This window comes from Paecilomyces variotii (assembly GCF_004022145.1).
Source record: "Paecilomyces variotii strain CBS 101075 chromosome Unknown C8Q69scaffold_1, whole genome shotgun sequence".
Classification (NCBI taxonomy): domain Eukaryota; kingdom Fungi; phylum Ascomycota; class Eurotiomycetes; order Eurotiales; family Thermoascaceae; genus Paecilomyces; species Paecilomyces variotii.
In genome coordinates this window covers 4641938-4661182 of record NW_021167140.1, presented here as the reverse complement: position 1 = coordinate 4661182, position 19245 = coordinate 4641938, and the positions used below count along the sequence as shown (strand labels likewise).

Sequence of the window (19245 nt, the reverse complement as noted above, 5' to 3'; positions counted from 1 at the left end):
GAATTACGCCTAATTATCCCCTCCTCGAGTATCCCGTCCTCGAGTTGTAGGTGCATACTCCTAGCGCGCCACTAACGCATCCTGGAGGGATTTCCTACAGATATCTAGTTATTATTATTCTTGTGAGTTGACTCAGGCCTGCGGAGTTGCACAGCGCTTATTTCCGCCCAGTCACGGTCACCTGAAGGTACGGAACGGCCCTCGAACCGTCGCTATTTATTCTTGTAGTTTCCACCTGCATCGTACCATCGCAATCTGAACAATCGATGTCATATTCACCGTACTTTATGCCGTCTGCAGTTCACTGCTTTTCTAGTTTGAGAACCCCGCTAATAAACTTAAGTCTACACGCAGATTGGGCTGGAAGCGTGTCTGCCTTAGCTGGCGATCCAACCGGTGCTGCCTACTCGAGAGCCTCTGTCAGATACTTCATCTAAACCGCTCTCAAGTCTTTTTGGAGACGTCCTTCTCAGTCGAAAGGTTCCGCTGTCTGCAACGACTCTGACGCCATGGCTTCCAATCGCAACCGCCGTATCGCGAAAGAAATCGCAGACATCCATGCGGATACACATTCGCAAGTCACAGCTGAACCACTAGGGGGTGGGGACGACCTCACTCATATCCGGGGCTCCTTCAAAGGTCCTCCAGGTACTCCCTACGAGGATGGCACTTATTTTGTCGACATCAGGATACCCAATGAATACCCATTCCGCCCTCCGATCATGAAGTTCGAGACCAAGGTCTGGCATCCCAATGTCAGCAGTCAGACGGTAGGCCACTGTTAAATTTGCCTCTGAGAATTATTATTGAGAAGCGCATCGATGGCTGACGGGTTCACTACTGCCCAGGGAGCAATCTGTCTCGATACCCTCTCCTCGGCTTGGTCCCCCGTCCTGACGATCAAGTCAGCTCTTCTTTCCCTGCAGTCGTTGCTTAGCACCCCGGAACCGAAAGACCCGCAGGATGCGGAAGTCGCCAATATGCTTTTACGGAATCCAAGGGAGTTTGAACGAGTCGCAAGGGAGTGGGCCGTCGTTTACGCAGGAGCTCCAAAGAAGCAGATAGCTGAGGGCAGTGGTGGTGCAACAAGCGAATCTATCCGACAACAGGAGATCAAATCAAAAGAGGAACAGGAGCGGGATGAACTCGCCAAGTATGACGCCAATATTCTATGTAGAGTCGGTTTCCTTTGCTAACAAACCCTCCAGGTATGATGGATACAATAAAGACTTGATCGATCGCTTCGTCAGTATGGGCTTCGACGTCGACAGGGTCGTAGCGGCCTTCAAGTACGTCGGGATCGACCCCATGGGCGGGGAGGACTATGAGTTAGAAGAGGCTTATATGGGCGATATTACCGCGCGACTTCTGGGCGAGGCCTAATCCACGCAGTAACGAATTTGCATCGAAATATACTTGGGTACTTCGAAAGGTACAAATCCATGGGTGCTGGTCGAGCGTATGGTGCCTGGCGAAATGACGTTCCTGTGGCGTTTGCACATTTAGTGCTAGATCCAATTTCCTCTGATCTCATGCCAGCTGTATTTAGTCTGATTCTCATGTAACGAATGAATTGAATGTGATGAATGGAGCAAATAAATGGTTCGGTGTATCCATAATGTCGTCCTGACTGTCACTTGAGCTAAGTAAGGCGGTGGAAGCTCAAGCGGGATCCAAGCTCCCGTATCGATAAGCACATTTCTCCCTTCGATCTCCAACCCAGCCGCAGGAGGCCACTTTGAACGGGTTGGTCGCTGCAGCAGTTAAAAAAGAAAAACAACACACATGAGATCATGACATCCTTATAGTTATAATCCTGTTCAGTCTCGGAATTCGTGCTTCCTCGATTACACCCTGTGATCGACACATATCGCAGAGTACTGGCGAGACTATCAGTCATGATCGAAGACGAGATCTACCGTTCCTCGACGCAGTTCCGACTATGGTCCTTCACACAGGACTCCCTAGCTTCCCTTCGCAGTAGCACCAATGCTCTCGCAGGTGACAGGGTCCGCGCAGCGTTGCGGCGAGCACGCCAGGCACGACAGTCCGCTACAGAGGGTCCCTCTGCAGCGGGAACGCCCACCCCCGGCGATGCAGAGGCAAAGACAGAAGGTGGTCCGGAGAAGGAGATCGAGTGCTTGACACCTCAGGAGGAGTTAGAATTGGTTGGCTATTACTGTGAAAAGACGCTGGAGCTGGGGGAGACCTACAAGCCGCCGCTGCCAACAATCGTCAGGGTAAGTTACTAGCGATCTCAGAACAGCCTCATCAAGACCTGTTTCTCTAGGACTTCGTTACTGATAAAAGCCCTTCTCAAACAGGCAACTGCGATCCAATATCTTCGTCGATTCTACCTGACAAACTCACCCATGACCTACCATCCGAAATCCATAATGGCCTGCGCCCTGTTCCTCGCTACCAAGACGGAAAATTACTACATGTCTCTACGATCCTTCGCCGATGGTATTCCTGGAAAAAACACCGCAGAAGACGTCATTGCGCCTGAGTTCCTTCTCACTCAAGGATTACGATTTACATTCGACGTGCGACATCCTTTCCGCGGCCTGGAGGGAGGAATTATGGAACTAGAGGCCATCGCACAGGGTGAGGGAAGGCCGGCACCGCATCAACCGACACAGACGGCAGACAGTCTGAAGCGTGCGCTACATTCGATACCACCACCACCAGACCTACCTGCAGATAAGAAGCCTCCTCCTCTCGTGGACCGCATCCGCAGGGCACATCACAACACCCGCGAAATCCTCAAGACAGCTGCTCAAATGACAGATGCCTATTTCCTCTACACGCCGTCGCAGATCTGGTTGTCTGCATTCCTCCTCGCGGACCGGCCTCTCGCAGAATTCTACCTCAACACTAAGCTTGGGCTTGTTGCTGAAGGGATTGCAGCAGAGCCTACAGATCCGATAGCCATAATCCGCCAGAAGCTCTCTGTCAGACTAGCGGATTGCAGTACGCTTCTGGGGTCATACAAACCGCTCTCCTCCGATCCAGACAAAATGAAGTCCCTCAAACGAATCGGAAAGAAGCTCTATCAGTGCCAGAATCCGGAGAAGATTGATCTGGTGGGTCTAAACCGCGCGAAGAAGCGTGACTCGGGGAACTCCAGCACTGGCGTCACTCCCTCGGCAGCCGGCAGTGGTGCCGTGTCAGAAGGCGTCTCTGAAAGCGAGATGGAGCGCGCTGCGAAGAAGCGACGGCTTGAGAGAGAGAAGAGGGAGAAAGAGGCCCGAGATCTGTTTGGAGGTGACATTGTTATGCAACGTGTGAAACAGCAAAACGCAGAAGGGTCAAGGGAGAGCACGGAGGGGTGATATCAGACATTATGCAGACACGATGTAGCGACTATATAACCTTCATCTCTTGTTATTATTATCAACTTTACTATCACTATAATATCACTGGGGTTCTCCAAACTCTCATTGCAATAATTTCTGTGAAGCAGCACATGTAGACGAATATTCGAGGAAGTAAAAGACTCTTGCGTGATATTCCCGATCAACAAGTCAAACCATTCCATCTCCTTGTAATAAATAATATACATCAGAGAGATACCACCCACCCCGCTCCCAAACGTAGAAAGCCGCCCTTCTCCCCATAGAACAGAAAAACGTTTTTGAACCATTGCGTCATATCCACACTCTACCTACGCAGGAAACTATATTTATCGATCTCATCTCTCCCATCACACACCACACCACAATAAACATACCACGCCAAAGCAGACCATACCGCACTATATCTATTATTAGCACATACATTAGCTAGATAATTCCAATACGTACCATCTTCCCCTCCAGATCCAGATCCAGATCCGGATCCGAGCTACCTACCTAGCTCCCTCCTCAACATGGCGCTAGAATAAAATACCGCTAAAACAGTAGTTCACAAAGGTAAAAGCAACTACATCCGAGCCCCCGAAGTCCGAATGCCTCGGGGTTAATTTATTTATCTAACTAGAGTGTGTTTCTAGAAGTGGGAATTATGGCCGGTTGGAAGAACATTAGAGATCAGGTCAGATCAGATATAGTTAGGGTTTATCTATGGGTTACAAATCAGGATTGTGGCGCGGAGTTAGAATGATGATGATGATGTCGGGGTTTTTGTTATCGCCGAGATGTCAGCCTGCAGCTAGGTAGTTAAGTATGCCGATAACAGCGAGCGAGCCCGCTCAGTGAGCGTTTGGTCGGATATGATGGATTTCCTAAATGGGAAATTATCGCCTTGATTTTTTTGCTATTGCTGTATATTTGTTTGAATCCGTGGGGATTCAGTTAGTTAGTTAGTTGATTTATCTTTGTAAGCTTTATGGTCAACTAACTAACCGGAAGATATAAATGTCATGATGACTGCCCTTTCTCGGAAGGAATGTAAGAAGATTCAGATATATCCATTTAAACCAAACACACGAAACTCCCCACGGAGAATCCATCCATCCATTACTTCTCTCAGAGCCATACTTTATATCTTTCCTCTTTCCTTTACCAAAAAAAGAAAAGCAATGCCCACCAACAAAGCAGCCTGGCTTACCGAAGCCAAAGCATACCCTCTCCAAGTCAATCCAGCACCATACACCTCCCCAGGAGCCAATGAGATCGTCGTCCAGAACGCTGCGCTGGGTCTGAACCACATCGACTACATGATCCAGTCATTTGCCTTCATCCCATTCGTGTATCCCGTTATACTTGGTGAAGAAGTTGCCGGTACGGTATTTGAGGTCGGTAGCGATGTGACTCGTTTTAAAAAGGGTGATCGTGTCTTCGGCCTTACTGCTTCTTTCTTAACGAAGAGGAATAGCGAAGCTGGGTTTCAGCAGTATACAATCGTGGAGGATTCTATCGCCTCTGGCATACCGAAGAATGTGTCCTTTGAGACTGCTGCGGGTGTCCCGTTGGGAGTGGCTACTGCTGCGGCGGGGTTGTTTCAAGAAGGATATTTGGCGCTGAGGTACCCGTCTGCGTCTACGACGCCAGTGTCGAAGAATGGCGATACGGTTTTGATTTGGGGTGGTGCGTCTGTTGTGGGTTCTAGTGCTATTCAGCTCGCTGTTGCCGCGGGATACGAAGTGGTCACTACTGCTTCGCCGAAGAATTTCGATCTCGTGAAGAAACTCGGTGCCAGTGAGGTGGTGGACTATAACAGCTCGAATGTAGTCGAGGATCTGGTGGGTATTCTCAGTTCAAAGGCTTTTGTCGGGGGGTTGGATGCTGTTAATAGCGGCGGAGCAGTTCAGGCTGCGGCTGAGGTGGTATCCAAGTTGAAAGGTATCAAAATACTGGCTACCGTGTCTGGGGTTCCAGATGGCATTTCTGAGACAGTGATCGTAAAACCGGTTCTTGCAACGACCATCAAAGACAATGCTGTTGGCAAGGCTGTCTTCCACGACTACCTGCCTGCCGCTCTTGCTGATGGGCGGTTTATTCCTTTGGAGACGGTTACGGTTGGAAATGGTCTCGAGTCTGTGCAGAGCGGGCTTGATACGCTGAAGAAAGGGGTCTCCGCGAAGAAGCTTGTGGTCTCTTTGTAGATGGACCGATGGACGCATGTTACGAAAGCCTGACTGATTATTTGTTGCTGCTAGTTATTGTCAAGAATGAGATCTCACATTAGTTTAATGAACATCCATCCCTTCCCGGATAAAAGTATGTCAGTAATAAGTTAATGGAAGTGGATTCGTTAGCTGTCATTATTAGAATCTAACCGGGTGATTCAACAGAGAACACCAGAGCCTCCGGTTGCTGGACACATCAGCTAGGAATCGAATAGGATTCAGTTCTAGGTACACGCTCAATGGACCGTGAGTTTGTAGATGTTTCAGTGGATTGCTAGTTGAAAGAGATCCGTCTAACACAACCGTCATCAACGACTGTGCCTTCTTTCAAGCCCCACCACTCGAGAGTGTAATCTGACAAGAACGAAATAGTAGTAAACCATAGAGCAAACCAGCTTTATCAATCAGGGTCGTCCTTCCCATCCTATTTCCCAGCTGCTGCAAGAGCTATAACCTAATTCCCCGCATCTAGCTGTTCTGGGAGTATTTTGTAGTAGAATCATTGCACCTGATGGCACCTGATTCATCGATAAAAAAACATGGTGATTGTAAATGGCGTCGACGTACAACTGACTCATAGCCGCTACAGTAGATGATCTCCGAGACTATTTGTTAAACTTGAACCTGTAATATTGACTTTTCCGGAGCAGAGACCGTAACTGTCTCTGCAAATTATTATCTCAGTCTAGCCCATCTATTTCAGGCTATACCATACACAGGGTGCACGACATCTTCCAGCCCCGATTCCATCACCGCCATCCGAACGTCCGCGCAGAGAAACGAGGATTGGAATCCCATCGCTCCTCTCATACCCAGGAATACTCGTAACTTCCGTGAGAGAAGGGGAATAAGCGCTCGCAAACCTATGAGCGGTTCATCCTATAATTGAGAAGCAAAGAAACAGATCCCAACAGCAGTAGTCTATCCGTAAACAAGCATCGCAATGTACCAAAAAAGAAACCGGACGAAAAGGGGCTCTCGAGATGAGCCTTTATCCGAGGGTGGCGACAAGGTGGGAGACAGCACGATTTCACCTCCTTCCCACGTCGATATAGGAGATCGTCATGGAGGCGTGTGGAAGAGCCGTACCACGGCTGTGTGCTCTTCTCAATTTCGTCAATTGTTGGTCTAATCGATCTCGGCCCTTTTAGACCTGGCCCTGGTTGATCATCTTCTTGCGGAGGTAGTTCTTGTACTCTCCGATACTGCCATCCCAGCGGCGAATAGTCTTGTTCTCACAGACCATGATGTCCTTAGCAATCTTGTCGAGAAGTCTGCGAAGAAATTAGCATCGTATTCTAGAAACAAACGGCCATTGGATAGGAACGTACCTGAAGTCGTGAGAGACAACGACGACACCTCCGTTGAACGCGTTGATAGCATCCGCCAGACTGTCAATGGTAGGAATATCGAGACCGTTGGTAGGCTCGTCCAGAAGCAGCATGTTTGGAGACTCGATGGCCAGCAGGGCGAAGACAATACGACTCTTCTGACCCTCGGACAGAGTGCCCATCAGTGCAGTCTGAGCTTCACCGGTCAGACCGTACCGACCAAGCTGCTGACGCCAGTACTGGAAGTCCTGACTCTTCTCGGGGAACTTGTCACGGACGAACTCGAGAGCGGACTTGGTCAAGTCTAGCTGCTCGGCGGAGTGCTGACTGTACATACCCAGCTTCAAGTGGGTGTGACGTTGGACACGACCACTGATAGGGCTCAGCTTTCCGGTCATCAGACGCAGCAGGGTGGACTTGCCAACACCGTTGGGACCGACAAGAGCAGTTCGGGAGTCCATGTCGACACCGAAGTCGAGGTGCTCGTACAAGGTGTCCTCCATCTTACCGGAATAAGAGAAGGTAACGTCGTCGAACGAGAGGACGGGGGGCGGCAGCTTCTCGACATCGGCGAAACGGAAGGTGAAGACTCTGTCTGGGATGACGGGCTGGATGAAACCGTCGGCCTCCATCTTGTCCAGGATCTTTTGACGGGACTTGGCCTGTCGGACCAAGTTGGCGTAAGTACCGGCGGAGGCGATGAACTTCTTGATGTGGGCAATTTCCTCCTGCTGCTTGGCGTAGGCCTTCATCTGGTTCGTCTCCTGCTCGGAGCGGGTCTTGTGGTAAGAGTCGTAGTTACCACCGTAGTACAGCAGCTTCTGCTGACGCATATCGATCATGTTGGTACAGACACCGTTGAGGAAGTCCATGGAGTGAGACACCAGGACCAGGGTGCGATCCCACTTCTTCAGGTACTCCTCAAGCCACACGCATGCCTCCAGGTCCAAATGGGCGGTGGGGTCGTCGAGCAGCAGCAGAGAGGGCTTGACGAACAAAGCCTTACCGAGGGCAACACGCATTCGCCAACCACCAGACATGTCCTTGGTCTTCTTGGTGATGGTGGTCTTGTTGAAACCGAGACCAGTCAAGATAAGGGATGCACGGGTGTGGAAGGTCGAGGGGTCCATGGTTTCCATACGCTGCGCAAAGTCAGTAGTGCATTCTGACGGATTATGGGGCATCTGCTACGTACCTCGTACAGGTCCTCCAGAACGGGGGACTCGGGACCATCCCGTTCCAGAATCTCTTCAGCCAACTTGTCCAGACGCTCCATCTCGTTCTCAGCCTCCTTCACAACCCAATCCAATGCACCGAGGTCACTGGGTGGCGCACCCTCGTTGAGAAGGTAGATGTCGATGTGCTCGGGGATGGGGAATTCGCGCTTGTCAATGGCCTTCAGCAGGGTGGACTTTCCGCAACCGTTCTCACCCAGCAGACCGTAGCGACGGCCATAGTTCAGCTCGAGTGTAGAGTCGTTGAAGAGCACTTTTCCGTGGAACACCAAGGAGGAAGAGGTGATCTTGATATCGCGGGACGACGGCATGGAGGACAGGACACCGGTGGTGACACGATCGGACAGACCAAACTTGTCCACCTGCGATGCCAACTTGTCGACGGCCTTCATCTTGTCGGACGACGTGGCAGCCTCATCACCTGGAAGAGGGTTGCCGTCGGCCTCATTGAGTTCGGGGTTCTGGGCAGCCTTCTTCGCGGCCAGCTTCGAAGTCTTCTTCTCGCCACCTTCGGCGGCACGCTTGGCCTGACGGGCAGCCTTGGACGCAGAAACCATCTTGACTGGGGATCAGGATAAACGCCTCTAGGGGGAATGGGAAGAGATCACAAGCGAAGAAAAGACGTTGTGAGGTCAAGGCAGCGAGGAAGAAAAAGCGCCTCGAGAAAGTGGATCTATGGCGGGGTGAAAACGAGAATTCAAATCGGAGGGGGCTGAAAACCTCGAGTGGGGTTTGTTAGAGTAGGAAAAAAGCCTTATCGATAGACGAAGCGAGGGACCCTGCCCAATAAGTAGAGGAGGGGCAAGGATGCAAAGACAGCACGCAACACAAGGAAAAGAAATAATAAGGATGGAGAGAATAGGGAGTCCTCAACACGCTGGCAGGACTCGATGGAATCTGATGCCTATCTCCAACTGTGTGTGTGGAGGCAAGTGGGAGAGGAAGAGATTCTGGAGAGAAGAGGAAAAGCGAGAGAATCTGTGAGAATTCGCCCGTCTGTGGGTTGATCGCTGACTGGCCGAGAGACGTCACCGCCAGCGCACGTGAAGTGGCAAACTGATATACCATAGATCGCATTGGATGGACCATATGGTAGTTGACAATATTCGATGTCTATCTAGATCTGTAAATTAATTACCCTATATCTGGAAGGATACTACCCATCAGGCTATAGCTAGCGTATTGGAGACTGAAGGGACGAAAACATCTGCTGATCCATTGCTTAAAGGGAAAGATATCTCGGTTTCGTGGCCATCAATTTATTAACGTATATATAGTATATAATATATATATATATATATATATAATCACAGATATTAACTATTATGTTCGTTCAACAAGACTTTCCAGATACTGTCGCTCTTCGTCCGTCAAATAAAACCCCTCTGGCGCAATCACTTCCCCCTTCCGAATGATCAACTGCACTTCTGGCGTCTCCGTCGGGGAACTACTGCTCCCCAGAGAGGGTTCGTATTTGGTCTCCGTCTTCTCCAGATCAGACGGCTTCTGTCTCGTCAAGTCCTCCGGCGTCCACCAGAAAGAAGGAAAGCGTCGTTGGAGGTTGTTCACGACCAACGCTGCGGCCAGCATCAACGCACAACCCAGCAGCATAATGGGAACGAGCAACCATCCGAGTGCCAACGTGTTCTCGTCGACAGCTGCCAGGAGAGCGGTCGAGCCCGCGGGCGGATGGATGGTTTTGGTCAAAATCATAACAACGGTGGCTGCGGCGCATGCTAAGGCTCCGGCGATCCAGCGCAGATTCTCCGCGTCTGGGTTCAGGGCAAATAACTTGGCAATACCGACCCCGATGACTGAGGCGATGAGTTGGCCCAGGATAGCGCTTCGGGGCTGCGCCAGAGGTGATTCGATAGCAGAAAAGTGCAGTACAGCGCCCGCGCCCTAAGTACATGACCGGAGGAATGAGTATTATACAACCTCTTCACCCGCCCGCAACGGGGCAACGACAGGAGATCCGAAGAGAGACGACAGGTAACTTACGAAACTGGCTACGATTATTGGCGCTCCATGGTCCCGAAACACCTGCACATGGCGCGACACGCCCTCGATCAAGAGGATTCCACAAAAGATCCCGATGCAGGACCAGAAAGCGATCAGGACATTTCCCAGTGCACGAGGGGGGTTCTTCCGGTACCCAAACCACCACGAGACGGGATAGGGCAGGTACTTCCACGGCGGAGGTGGAAGAAAAGGGTTCAGGTACCGATCAATATCAATATTCCAGCTGGCCGCATCGGGTAACCACATGGCCACCGACTGTTGATTGTCGGGGAGCAGATGAGCACCTAGTGGATAGGGGATTGGTGTTCGTTCAAGGAATCAATCAATCAATCGAAGGAAAGGTAATTATCATCGTCAGGGATGACTCCTATAAAAGAACCAGGCACTAGAAGTACCGACCCAGAACCTTCCGCTTGCAGGAAAAGGCCTCCTCTCGCATCATCCCTCGGGGTCTTCCAGGAGAACGGGCATCTGGGACAGCATTTTGCCATTATTATTGTTCTTGGGGCGGCGCGTTTTGGCCTTCAATAATCATTATTCAGGTTTTCTTCCCCTCACGTCACAGCCAGGACATCTGGTAGGTTTAGTTATAATCACTGGCGGCCGATCTTCGTGAGAAAAACGAGCAGAAGCCAGTCAGCGCGCTTGGTGTTTGGTAACAGAAACTCCGGATTCAGCTTAGAGTACATCTCGGCCCGCGTACTTAAAGTCCCTGGCGAACTTTTCCGCGGAGATGAGGGGAATATTGTATAGAGAACAGGGCATTATTATTATTTCCCCGCATCGGTCAAGGAAAGAGAAGAGAAGAGAAGAGAAGAAAAGATCATGATCGAGTCTCTTGAATTATTTCTTTCAGGGGGTTCTCTTAGGCGCCAGGACGGGCACTAGGTAGTCGGCAATCCGGGGTACTTAAGTATCCCGGCATTGGCATCCGAGTCAATTTGCCAGTCCGCAGACGGTAAGTAATTACGGCGTGTTTAAAAGATTCCTTGGTATAGTTCTAAATTCTATTATTATTTTCCGCCTTCCTAAAGTAAATAATGAGCCTATATCAAAGTTTTATTTAGTATGAGCTTAATATAAATTCGGAGTATATTAAATTGTAAAGTGCCCGTGAAAATTCTGGAACTAACTTATCTCACGAGATCCAGTAGAACTCATCTGCAAACGTATTAATAGGTACCTACTAGTGAGATAACTCGATCTCAATGCTTACTCTTCAAATTACGAGTTGGTAACACTGATGAGTATCGTAGACTATACGCTGAAACATAACTTTTGGCAGTTATGTCAACGCAGTAACACGAAATCTTCACGCAAGAACACACATCTACGACGCTCGAGATTCAGTGGAAGGTTGATCTATGATCAATTGCGACTATGGTACGTTGCGTCTAGATTATTTCTGGTCTTCAGAATCGGACATGAACACTGATAGATGCCTTAGGGCTTAGGACCTAGTGGAATGATGCCACCTCTTTTTTCGCAAAGAACAAAGGACTCCTCGACGATGAACAACATTCAGCTGACATGGTTTCTTTGATAGAGCCACCACCCTTGGGGTTTCTGCAAAGGAGCAAGAAATGTTACCAATACTGGGATATACAAGGTATTTTCTTCCATCCATAATTTGGATCTCTCCTCTTGCAGTTCTGTTGCAGGCAACTGGAAGGTTCTGTATCGATGCCAGAGAAATCAAGAACGGGAAGATAAACAGTTATTTCTGAACTTTGTGCAGAAGATATTATGTTGGTTGCCTGATGAACGGCCGACTGCAGAGGAACTCGCACATGACGAATTCTTGATGCAACCAGTATTAGCAGGCAGAGTTTAGTTTCAGGAAACTCGATGAGACCAGCTTACTTATATTAGCCTGTTCTGCAGTCTGAAACTAATAAATAGAGATTTCATAACTAGTTTAAGTATTAACTATTTGATCTATTCGTTTCTAATTACTTGCGAGCTTATATGTACCTTGATATATATTCTAATTCGAACCACGGCGAGCTGGAACTCGGCAGACCCGTGAACTGTGCTGAACACTAACCATTTAGTAAGTGTGTGAAAATGTACTGCTCAAGCCCTCGAAACTCCAATTGCTTTATTGGGATTGGAATCTCATATCAACCATCCCGACTGCTGATGTTCTGATGCAGCCATTCTCTCCACTCCGGGTCGCTCAAAATCGATCTCACACGGGCCTCAAGCCATTCAGTATTTCCCCAAAAGCCCCAGGAAGCCTGGAATCTGCACCAGTCAACCAGGGCCGTTTCCCAGTGTCGTATGAATGTTTCCCATTCATACCGGGCTGGTTCCTTATCCCGGAGGAGAATCGTGTGGTACCGCTTTAACAGTCGCCTCTCGCCATCACGCATCGTCAGCTGCTCGGGCAAAGGCTCGTTGGCATCAACAAGCATATGCAGAGGAACCGAGCATGTAAACAGTTTAGCGAGGTCACAGACTCCCAGACCCAGCCCGATGTATTGGAAGTCAAAGAATGCCACCCCGTCTCCATTAGTTGTTGTGAAGAGATTCTCCGACTTGACGTCGCCATGAATATACGACTCAATCGACCTTCCACAGGGGGTGAGAAATAAAGCAACCATCTCAGCGACAGATAATGAGGAGCCTTCCGGAGCCTTGCACAGGGCTTCTGACCACTCCGACTCTGTATCTTGAGCTAGAGAAGCGTATTCTTTACGTCGTGTCGCAAGGTACGTGTACCCTCCGTTGAGCCACAGCCCGCTCTCAATATCCTTGGCTGCGCTCTGTCTTCTACTGGATTCTTCAAGCGGTGGCAAGACATACTTGTCAATATCAAGACTATCTGGCAGCAGTTCCCATGAACGGCGGTGGAAGCCGGCCAGCCAGTCTAACGCCCCATGCACTTGTGTACGGTTCAGTTCGCCCCTCTTTTCGCCTGCGACTGGAAACCTTGGACGCAGATCGACCATGATGGTAGCCATCAGACCTCGCAGTTCCTCCTCGCCTTCCTTGCCGTCCATGCCTCGCGTCGAGGCAAGACATTTGGCAACAGCAATCTCGTCGCCCAGCAGCGGAACCACCTCACTGTAAAAGAACTGCTCCACCTCGTAACTCAGCATCTTTCGCAGATGGCCCTCATCTTTATCTTCATAGCCAGCGCTTTTCTTTGGAGGTGAGATGAGCTTCAGGATCAGAGGATAAGTGGTCCCCGCGGCTCCTGATCCAACCCCGCAAAGCTTGCTAAGATGCCCTGCGACTTCGTCGGTGGTAGCTCGGGCGGTAATTGCGCAGATGTGTCCGTAACCTGCCCACAACGTCTGTAAGATAACGTAATTCCCTGCCGACCGGGTCACCCGCCCGGCCGGGTCACCCCTCAAGCTTTCTTCGCGATCATTAAATCAGTTTTATTTAACCACCCACTATGCCACCAAAAAAGCCTAAATCATCTAGAGATTTGACTGAGCAAGAGGGGAGGGTCCTATTAGCAATTTAGGCTTTAAATGAAAATTAAATTCTGTCTATATAAAAAGCAGCATTGATTTTTGAAGTTCCCTATATAACTCTCCAAGCGCGATTATAAGGGCGTCAGTTTTGTGATGATATATAAAATAACGTGTTTATATTGTCTAAATTATAGGAGGAATTGTTTGTACAATAGATATTATTTATGGATTAATGTGGAGTAAGTCCCCGACCTATCTAGGTTTGAGGCATGGCGAGTCTTCTTATGGACTAAGATAGCGAGATTCAGCTGGGCAAGAACTGGGCTTCTGCTTTTATTAAATGTTATACTGAGCTAAAGACTGTTTACTCCAGATGATATACCTATAAATAAGCTAAATGCGAAGATCTGAAGATAATTAAACCCTGGTTTGACTGTATTTAAATTACTAGAATGTAATATGGAATCGCGGATGAAGATATCTATAACTTTGATGAAACTGGATATGCTATGGGCCTTACTGCTACTGCCAAGGTAGTAATATAAGCTGAATATTATGGAAGATGTTAAGTCGTTCAGCCAGGGAATCGCGAATGGGTTATGTTAATTGAATGCGTCAACGCTATAGGATGGGCTCTATCTTTATGTATTATTTTTAAAGTGAAGACCTATATGTAAGCTTGGTATGAGGATTCTAATATACCAAAGGATTGGAGAATTGAAATTAGCGATAATGGCTAGACTATAGATCAGATTAGTCTACGCTGGCTTTAAAAGGTTTTTATATCTTAAACAGTTTATTGAAGAACTGGGCAGTATAGCCTCCTTATTCTAGATGGGCACGGCAGTTATTTAACCCCGGAATTTGATAAAATATGTAGTGAAAATAATATTATTTCAATCTGTATGCCAGCGTATTTGTCAGCTTATTGTTAACCTCTAGATGTCAGCTGTTTCGGTCCTTTAAAAGGGGCGTATAGTTGCCTAGTTCAGGATAAGTAACGATAAGGATTTAACCATATTGATAAGCTTGACTTCCTAAGCATTTACCCTGGAGCTCATATGAAATCATTTACTTTGGATATTATTAAAAGCGGATTTAGAGCTACTGGCATAGTCCCTTTTAATTTAGAGGAAGTGCTTGGACGGTTTACTATTTAATTAAAGTCTCCTACTCTACCAGGAACTCAGTTAACTGCTTCTAGTATTTCCCTATCTAAGACGCTGTGAAATCGGAAGGATTTGGAGAAGTATTGGATGATGATTTAAAGCTTGCTTAGAAGATGAACCTAGAGTCCTCTGTCTTCTAGCCAGTTAGTTCTAGATCGTTTTATTTAATGATATGAATGCCTAGTGAGCGAGAAAACGCTTATGGCAGCAGAGATCCGGAATCTACGCTTAGCTAATGATGAATTACAGCAAAAAAAGCAACGATCTAAGTGTTAAATGGGTCCTCTATAGGGTTTATTTATTGAAGAAGGTTAAGCTTTAATAGCGAGCAATGCTGAAGCGACTGAAGCTGCTATTAGTACTGTAGAAGGATTAGGCACTATGACTGTACAGCAGCGCTAGCGAGCTCCGCCGATATGTTTAAATTGTAATACTAGGGGTCATACGAGGGTTAGATGCCCTAGTTTAATATAGCGATTAGAAATTGTTAAATTACGCTGCTATTTGGGTATAAAATCATATAATATTTCATTTAGGTGGTAGAGGTGACCCGGCCGGGCGGGTGACCCGGTCGGCAGGGAATTACGTTAGTACATGAGACGAGGTCGAGCGAGTGCCACGACAGCATGATGCTAGCGACGCGGTCGGGGCGCGGAGGAGCCATTGCGACTACTTAGAGACTGGTCCGACAGATGACCTAAGGCTACAAGCAGTAGTTATATGCCCTTTGGGATATGATTCTGCGGTAGATTTGGGACAATGTGAGATATGACCAGTGAAATTTATCTCTACCGCGGCGTCTGAAGATATCGTCTAGCATCACGTGACATTTAACAGTAAATAGAATGCTCAAATAGGCATCAAGTGCCAGGGCTACCCAGAATCATTGCTAAAGGCTCATGAAAATAGAAAAGTAAAAAAATTAAGGTTGTTTTGTTCTGTAGTCATTGGACAAGCCTGCTTTGTCCCGTTATTTGCGAAAGCGGGAGGGCGCCCGAAATACTGATTGTCTCATCTACCATTACCATTCCATAGGAAGAAAGAAGAAGATAAAAAAAAAATTCCGAAGTAGCCTTGGAACTTTCTTATTTGTGTATTTCACATTTCACATAATCACTGAATTTTGTGTCATTCACAATAGAGTTAAAGATCAAAACCGCGGCTGCCTCTTCCATCATCTGCCATTTCCTAACAATTCACTCCATTGATTTTTTTTGGATCTCGGGACTGCCTCTCATCCTCTCTCCTCATTTCCATTTTCCTTTGCTTTTGCACTATTGAGCCCGTTGAATCAGAAGTATCTTATACGTTTTGTCCTTTCAATACCTCTGATCAATTCGAATGCCGCATAGCGTCATAGTATCCACGACTCATTTGCCTCCTCTTCCTCTCCTTTGTGCATTAATGCAATCCTGTATAGCGCAGACAGGCGCACGAACTTTTTCTCGAGTTGATTTATTTATACCGCTTACCGCTACGACGTACGCTACGACGTACAAGAACTTAGATCTTCGCGCCTAATGGCGGCGCCATAGCTGCAGCCGACAATCAATAGGGATATAGCAATATTTGACGAATTCATGGACTATGCATATACTCCCGAGGGAGATTGGAATTTTCACCGGCCATCAGACGAAGACCCCGGACTAGGAAGCAGCACTGATCCAGTGCAAAATACCAATAACCTTTCGACAATGGTGGGCGACTGAAACTTCCGAGGATATATTATCGAAAGAACAAGCTCTTTCCTGAAGTTGCAAGAAAAAAAAAAAACAACGCTGGAGAACCATAGAGGTGTTCTTTTTAAAGCATCGGAGCGTATTATCGCAGTACGAGAGAAGGATTCAATCACCCCACGCACGCCAGATACACGCAAGGTTCCTGCAGGGCAATATGATGTCAATAAAAGATGACATTCACATATAGTTGATGGTGCAGGGCGGGAGCCAAAGCAACTTTGAGAAATTCTTTTACCACAGCTTCAAGAAAAAGTTGGTTATGCAAACAGTGGAAATACAAGACACCAATATATACTATAGGAACTCCATACCGCTCGACCAAAAAGGAGAAGAGTTTGTTGGTCTCCCTGGGTCTAACATAGACTGCAGGACTCCCAATGATGCTACTGCGAAGGAGATGGCCGACACTCCCGAGGAAATTGCATCTAAGGCATGGGTCTATGAAGACTGGTACGCGGGCCTGACGGGAAGAATGCACAGAGCAAGGATGCACGGATATACGCGAGACATCGGGCCGTGTTTCAGAGCTGGAAAACATTGAAGAAAGACTAGGAGCGATTCATAGCTGTAGGCTATTCGACGATAGTGGCTTGAATTAGTGGGAGTCAAGAAGGCTATCGCGCAAAGCCAGTTTAAGCAACTATAGATCCTATGCGAACATGAGGTTGTTGTTTCGTACGCAGGAAATCTGGTAAACAAAGTGTATTTGGAGACGCAGGGCCGAAATAGAGCTTGCGATTTACTAACTTATTCTGTAACTTAGATAGATATGGCTTAGAAGAAAGCTTCTACGTCAGGAAACTTCATATTGTATAATGAATTATATGCTAGGTTTCAGAAAGATATACATAGCTATCTATTGTCCTAATCAGGGTATATTGTGCGCTTTATTTCATTACATACAGGCGTGACAAATTAAACATCCAGCGTCTTACCCAGCTTCGAACTCTCCTTGGCCAGCTCGATAATTCGAATAACAGCGCTAGAGTCCTCAGGCTTGACGGGGACTTCGCCCTGGCCAGCAAGAGCGCGGGCAAGGACGCGGTAGTATTCGGTATATGTCGGGGGCTGGACGGTAGGGTAGGTCTCTGCGACGGGCTTGCCGTCCTTGATGGTGGTCAGGACACCTGATGGAGAGGGATGTTAGCAATGTTACGCGAATAGTATTGATCGAAGGAGAAATATGAGAGCGATAAAAACATACCGTATTTGTCAGGGGATTCTTCAGCGTAGCCGTTGTTGCCTGGTCTGAGGCCCGCCTTGAGCTGGTCTTCCTGGACGTCGAGGTGGAACTAGTTGCGATGCAGTCAGTATGGGCCTCATCTGTAGTGCTATATCTAGAAGGCCTACCTTCTTGTAACTGGCCTTGTCTCCGCGGATCCAGAATCTGAGCTGTTTCTCCTCTGGACTAACAACTGCAGCCTTGGCGGTCACCAAAGGTCCCTTGGCATAGTGCAGCAGCACTGTGAAAGAGTCTTCGAACCCAGTCGTGTTGTTCTCTCTCTGTGTCCCGATGAATCCAGTCACCTTGTCTGGCTTTCCGAACAGGTGGTATGCCTGGTCGAGCAGGTGCGTGCCCAGGTCATAGATGGCACCACCCGCGGGAATGATCTGTGTCTTCCAGGAGGTCGAGTTAGCAGGGACTTCGGGACGATGACGGTCGAAGTGAGTTTCGTATTCAACGACACGGCCCAGAGTCCCGTTCTTGATGAGTTGAGAAGCAGTGACGAAGTCAGAGTCCCAGCGGCGGTCTGTAAAGATAGTCTGTTAGAGAGAACATGATGAGTAGGAGACGTGAGGGAGATAGAACGAACTTTGGTAAACCGTCAGCAGCTTGTTCTGCTTTTTAGCCAGAGCAACAAGCTCATCTGCTTCCTGGGAGGTCGGTGTGAAGGGTTTCTCGACGACAACTGCAAATAATCATCAGTATCAGTCAATTGCAACCACATCCATACAATTGGCCTCGACGGATATTGAAAACCCATCGCGCTGGCAAACATACCATGCTTCCCCGCCTCCAGGGCCAGCTTGGTCAGAGCAACATGCGAGTCCGGAGCCGTCGTCACAATCACCACGTCGACACTCTCATCCTTCACTAACTCCTCCGCGCTGCGGTACGACTTGATACCCGGCCAGTCCTTCTCCGCATCGTCATCGGGCTTGGGTGTTCTCTGCACAATTGCATATAGCTTGTAGTCGGGCAGCGCATTGACGAAAGGAATGTGGAAGATCTTGGCACTGAAACCGTAGCCTATAATTCCGACATTCCAGGTCTTGGACGCCATTGTGTTTTTTCTTTCGTTTTCTTTGGACTGGATTGAATTGGATTGTACGATAACCCTGAGGGGGAAAAAAAGAGAAAAAAAAGACAAAAGCGATATCTGATACCCCTTTTAAATCCGGGGAGCACCAACAGCTTTATATGTCGGGGAAAACGCGATTATCTCTATGTACACCGCAGAGCTTTAATTAGGCAAATTAATAATACCAGATGGACGAATCCGCGGTTCACGTCGCAGTGGCGCTGGGCAGGTCAACGCGGCCGGAAGCTTTGCAATAGCGGGGCAGAGATGAAAAGCGCGGGGTCTAGCTCGCTCAGCTTAGAGAGAACCATTTCGATCCATTAATATTGTCGATCGCCGATCTCATCACAAAACGACGTAGCTTAATAATTTTGTGTAGATGTGATCTCAACTGGAGATGGCGTGTGTCGGCTATGGAAAAATGGATAAAGAGCAACTGTACTAAT

General features: G+C 48.1%; 7 protein-coding genes across 7 annotated transcripts; 3 read left to right on the top strand and 4 right to left on the bottom strand.

The window, feature by feature from the left end:
• The first annotated feature begins 178 nt into the window (after nt 1–178).
• On the top strand, nt 179–1635 carry C8Q69DRAFT_55238 (ubiquitin conjugating enzyme). Its single transcript, XM_028633778.1, has 4 exons — nt 179–187; nt 355–770; nt 849–1153; nt 1209–1635. The coding sequence occupies exons 2-4, from the start codon at nt 510–512 to the stop codon at nt 1381–1383; spliced, it is 741 nt and encodes a 246-aa protein (XP_028489973.1). The 5' UTR covers nt 179–187; nt 355–509; the 3' UTR covers nt 1384–1635.
• Nucleotides 1610–3438, top strand: C8Q69DRAFT_524882 (cyclin Ccl1). Its single transcript, XM_028633595.1, has 2 exons — nt 1610–2240; nt 2325–3438. The coding sequence occupies exons 1-2, from the start codon at nt 1899–1901 to the stop codon at nt 3333–3335; spliced, it is 1353 nt and encodes a 450-aa protein (XP_028489972.1). The 5' UTR covers nt 1610–1898; the 3' UTR covers nt 3336–3438.
• A 1084-nt stretch (nt 3439–4522) lies between these two features.
• Nucleotides 4523–5548, top strand: C8Q69DRAFT_395095 (zinc-binding oxidoreductase CipB; the record flags this gene model as incomplete). The annotated part of the gene is made up of 1 exon (XM_028627679.1): nt 4523–5548. The coding sequence occupies one exon, from the start codon at nt 4523–4525 to the stop codon at nt 5546–5548; it is 1026 nt and encodes a 341-aa protein (XP_028489971.1).
• A 1171-nt stretch (nt 5549–6719) lies between these two features.
• On the bottom strand, nt 6720–8695 carry C8Q69DRAFT_484856 (putative ribosome biogenesis ABC transporter Arb1; the record flags this gene model as incomplete). Its single annotated transcript, XM_028631794.1, has 3 exons — nt 6720–6846; nt 6904–8045; nt 8099–8695. 3 exons carry the CDS (start codon nt 8693–8695, stop codon nt 6720–6722), a joined length of 1866 nt encoding a protein of 621 aa, XP_028489970.1.
• A 766-nt stretch (nt 8696–9461) lies between these two features.
• Nucleotides 9462–10406, bottom strand: C8Q69DRAFT_394512 (HPP family-domain-containing protein; the record flags this gene model as incomplete). The annotated part of the gene is made up of 2 exons (XM_028627654.1): nt 9462–10040; nt 10140–10406. 2 exons carry the CDS (start codon nt 10404–10406, stop codon nt 9462–9464), a joined length of 846 nt encoding a protein of 281 aa, XP_028489969.1.
• Nucleotides 10407–12089: 1683 nt separating this feature from the next.
• Nucleotides 12090–13554, bottom strand: C8Q69DRAFT_454504 (hypothetical protein). Its single transcript, XM_028629706.1, has one exon. It carries the CDS (start codon nt 13262–13264, stop codon nt 12284–12286), a length of 981 nt encoding a protein of 326 aa, XP_028489968.1. The 5' UTR covers nt 13265–13554; the 3' UTR covers nt 12090–12283.
• Nucleotides 13555–17290: 3736 nt separating this feature from the next.
• C8Q69DRAFT_55026 (putative NAD binding Rossmann fold oxidoreductase) lies at nt 17291–19070 on the bottom strand. The gene is made up of 5 exons (XM_028633776.1): nt 18499–19070; nt 18311–18406; nt 17847–18247; nt 17701–17788; nt 17291–17623 (listed from the first exon to the last, which is right to left on the bottom strand). The coding sequence occupies exons 1-5, from the start codon at nt 18779–18781 to the stop codon at nt 17412–17414; spliced, it is 1080 nt and encodes a 359-aa protein (XP_028489967.1). The 5' UTR covers nt 18782–19070; the 3' UTR covers nt 17291–17411.
• Nucleotides 19071–19245: the final 175 nt, after the last annotated feature.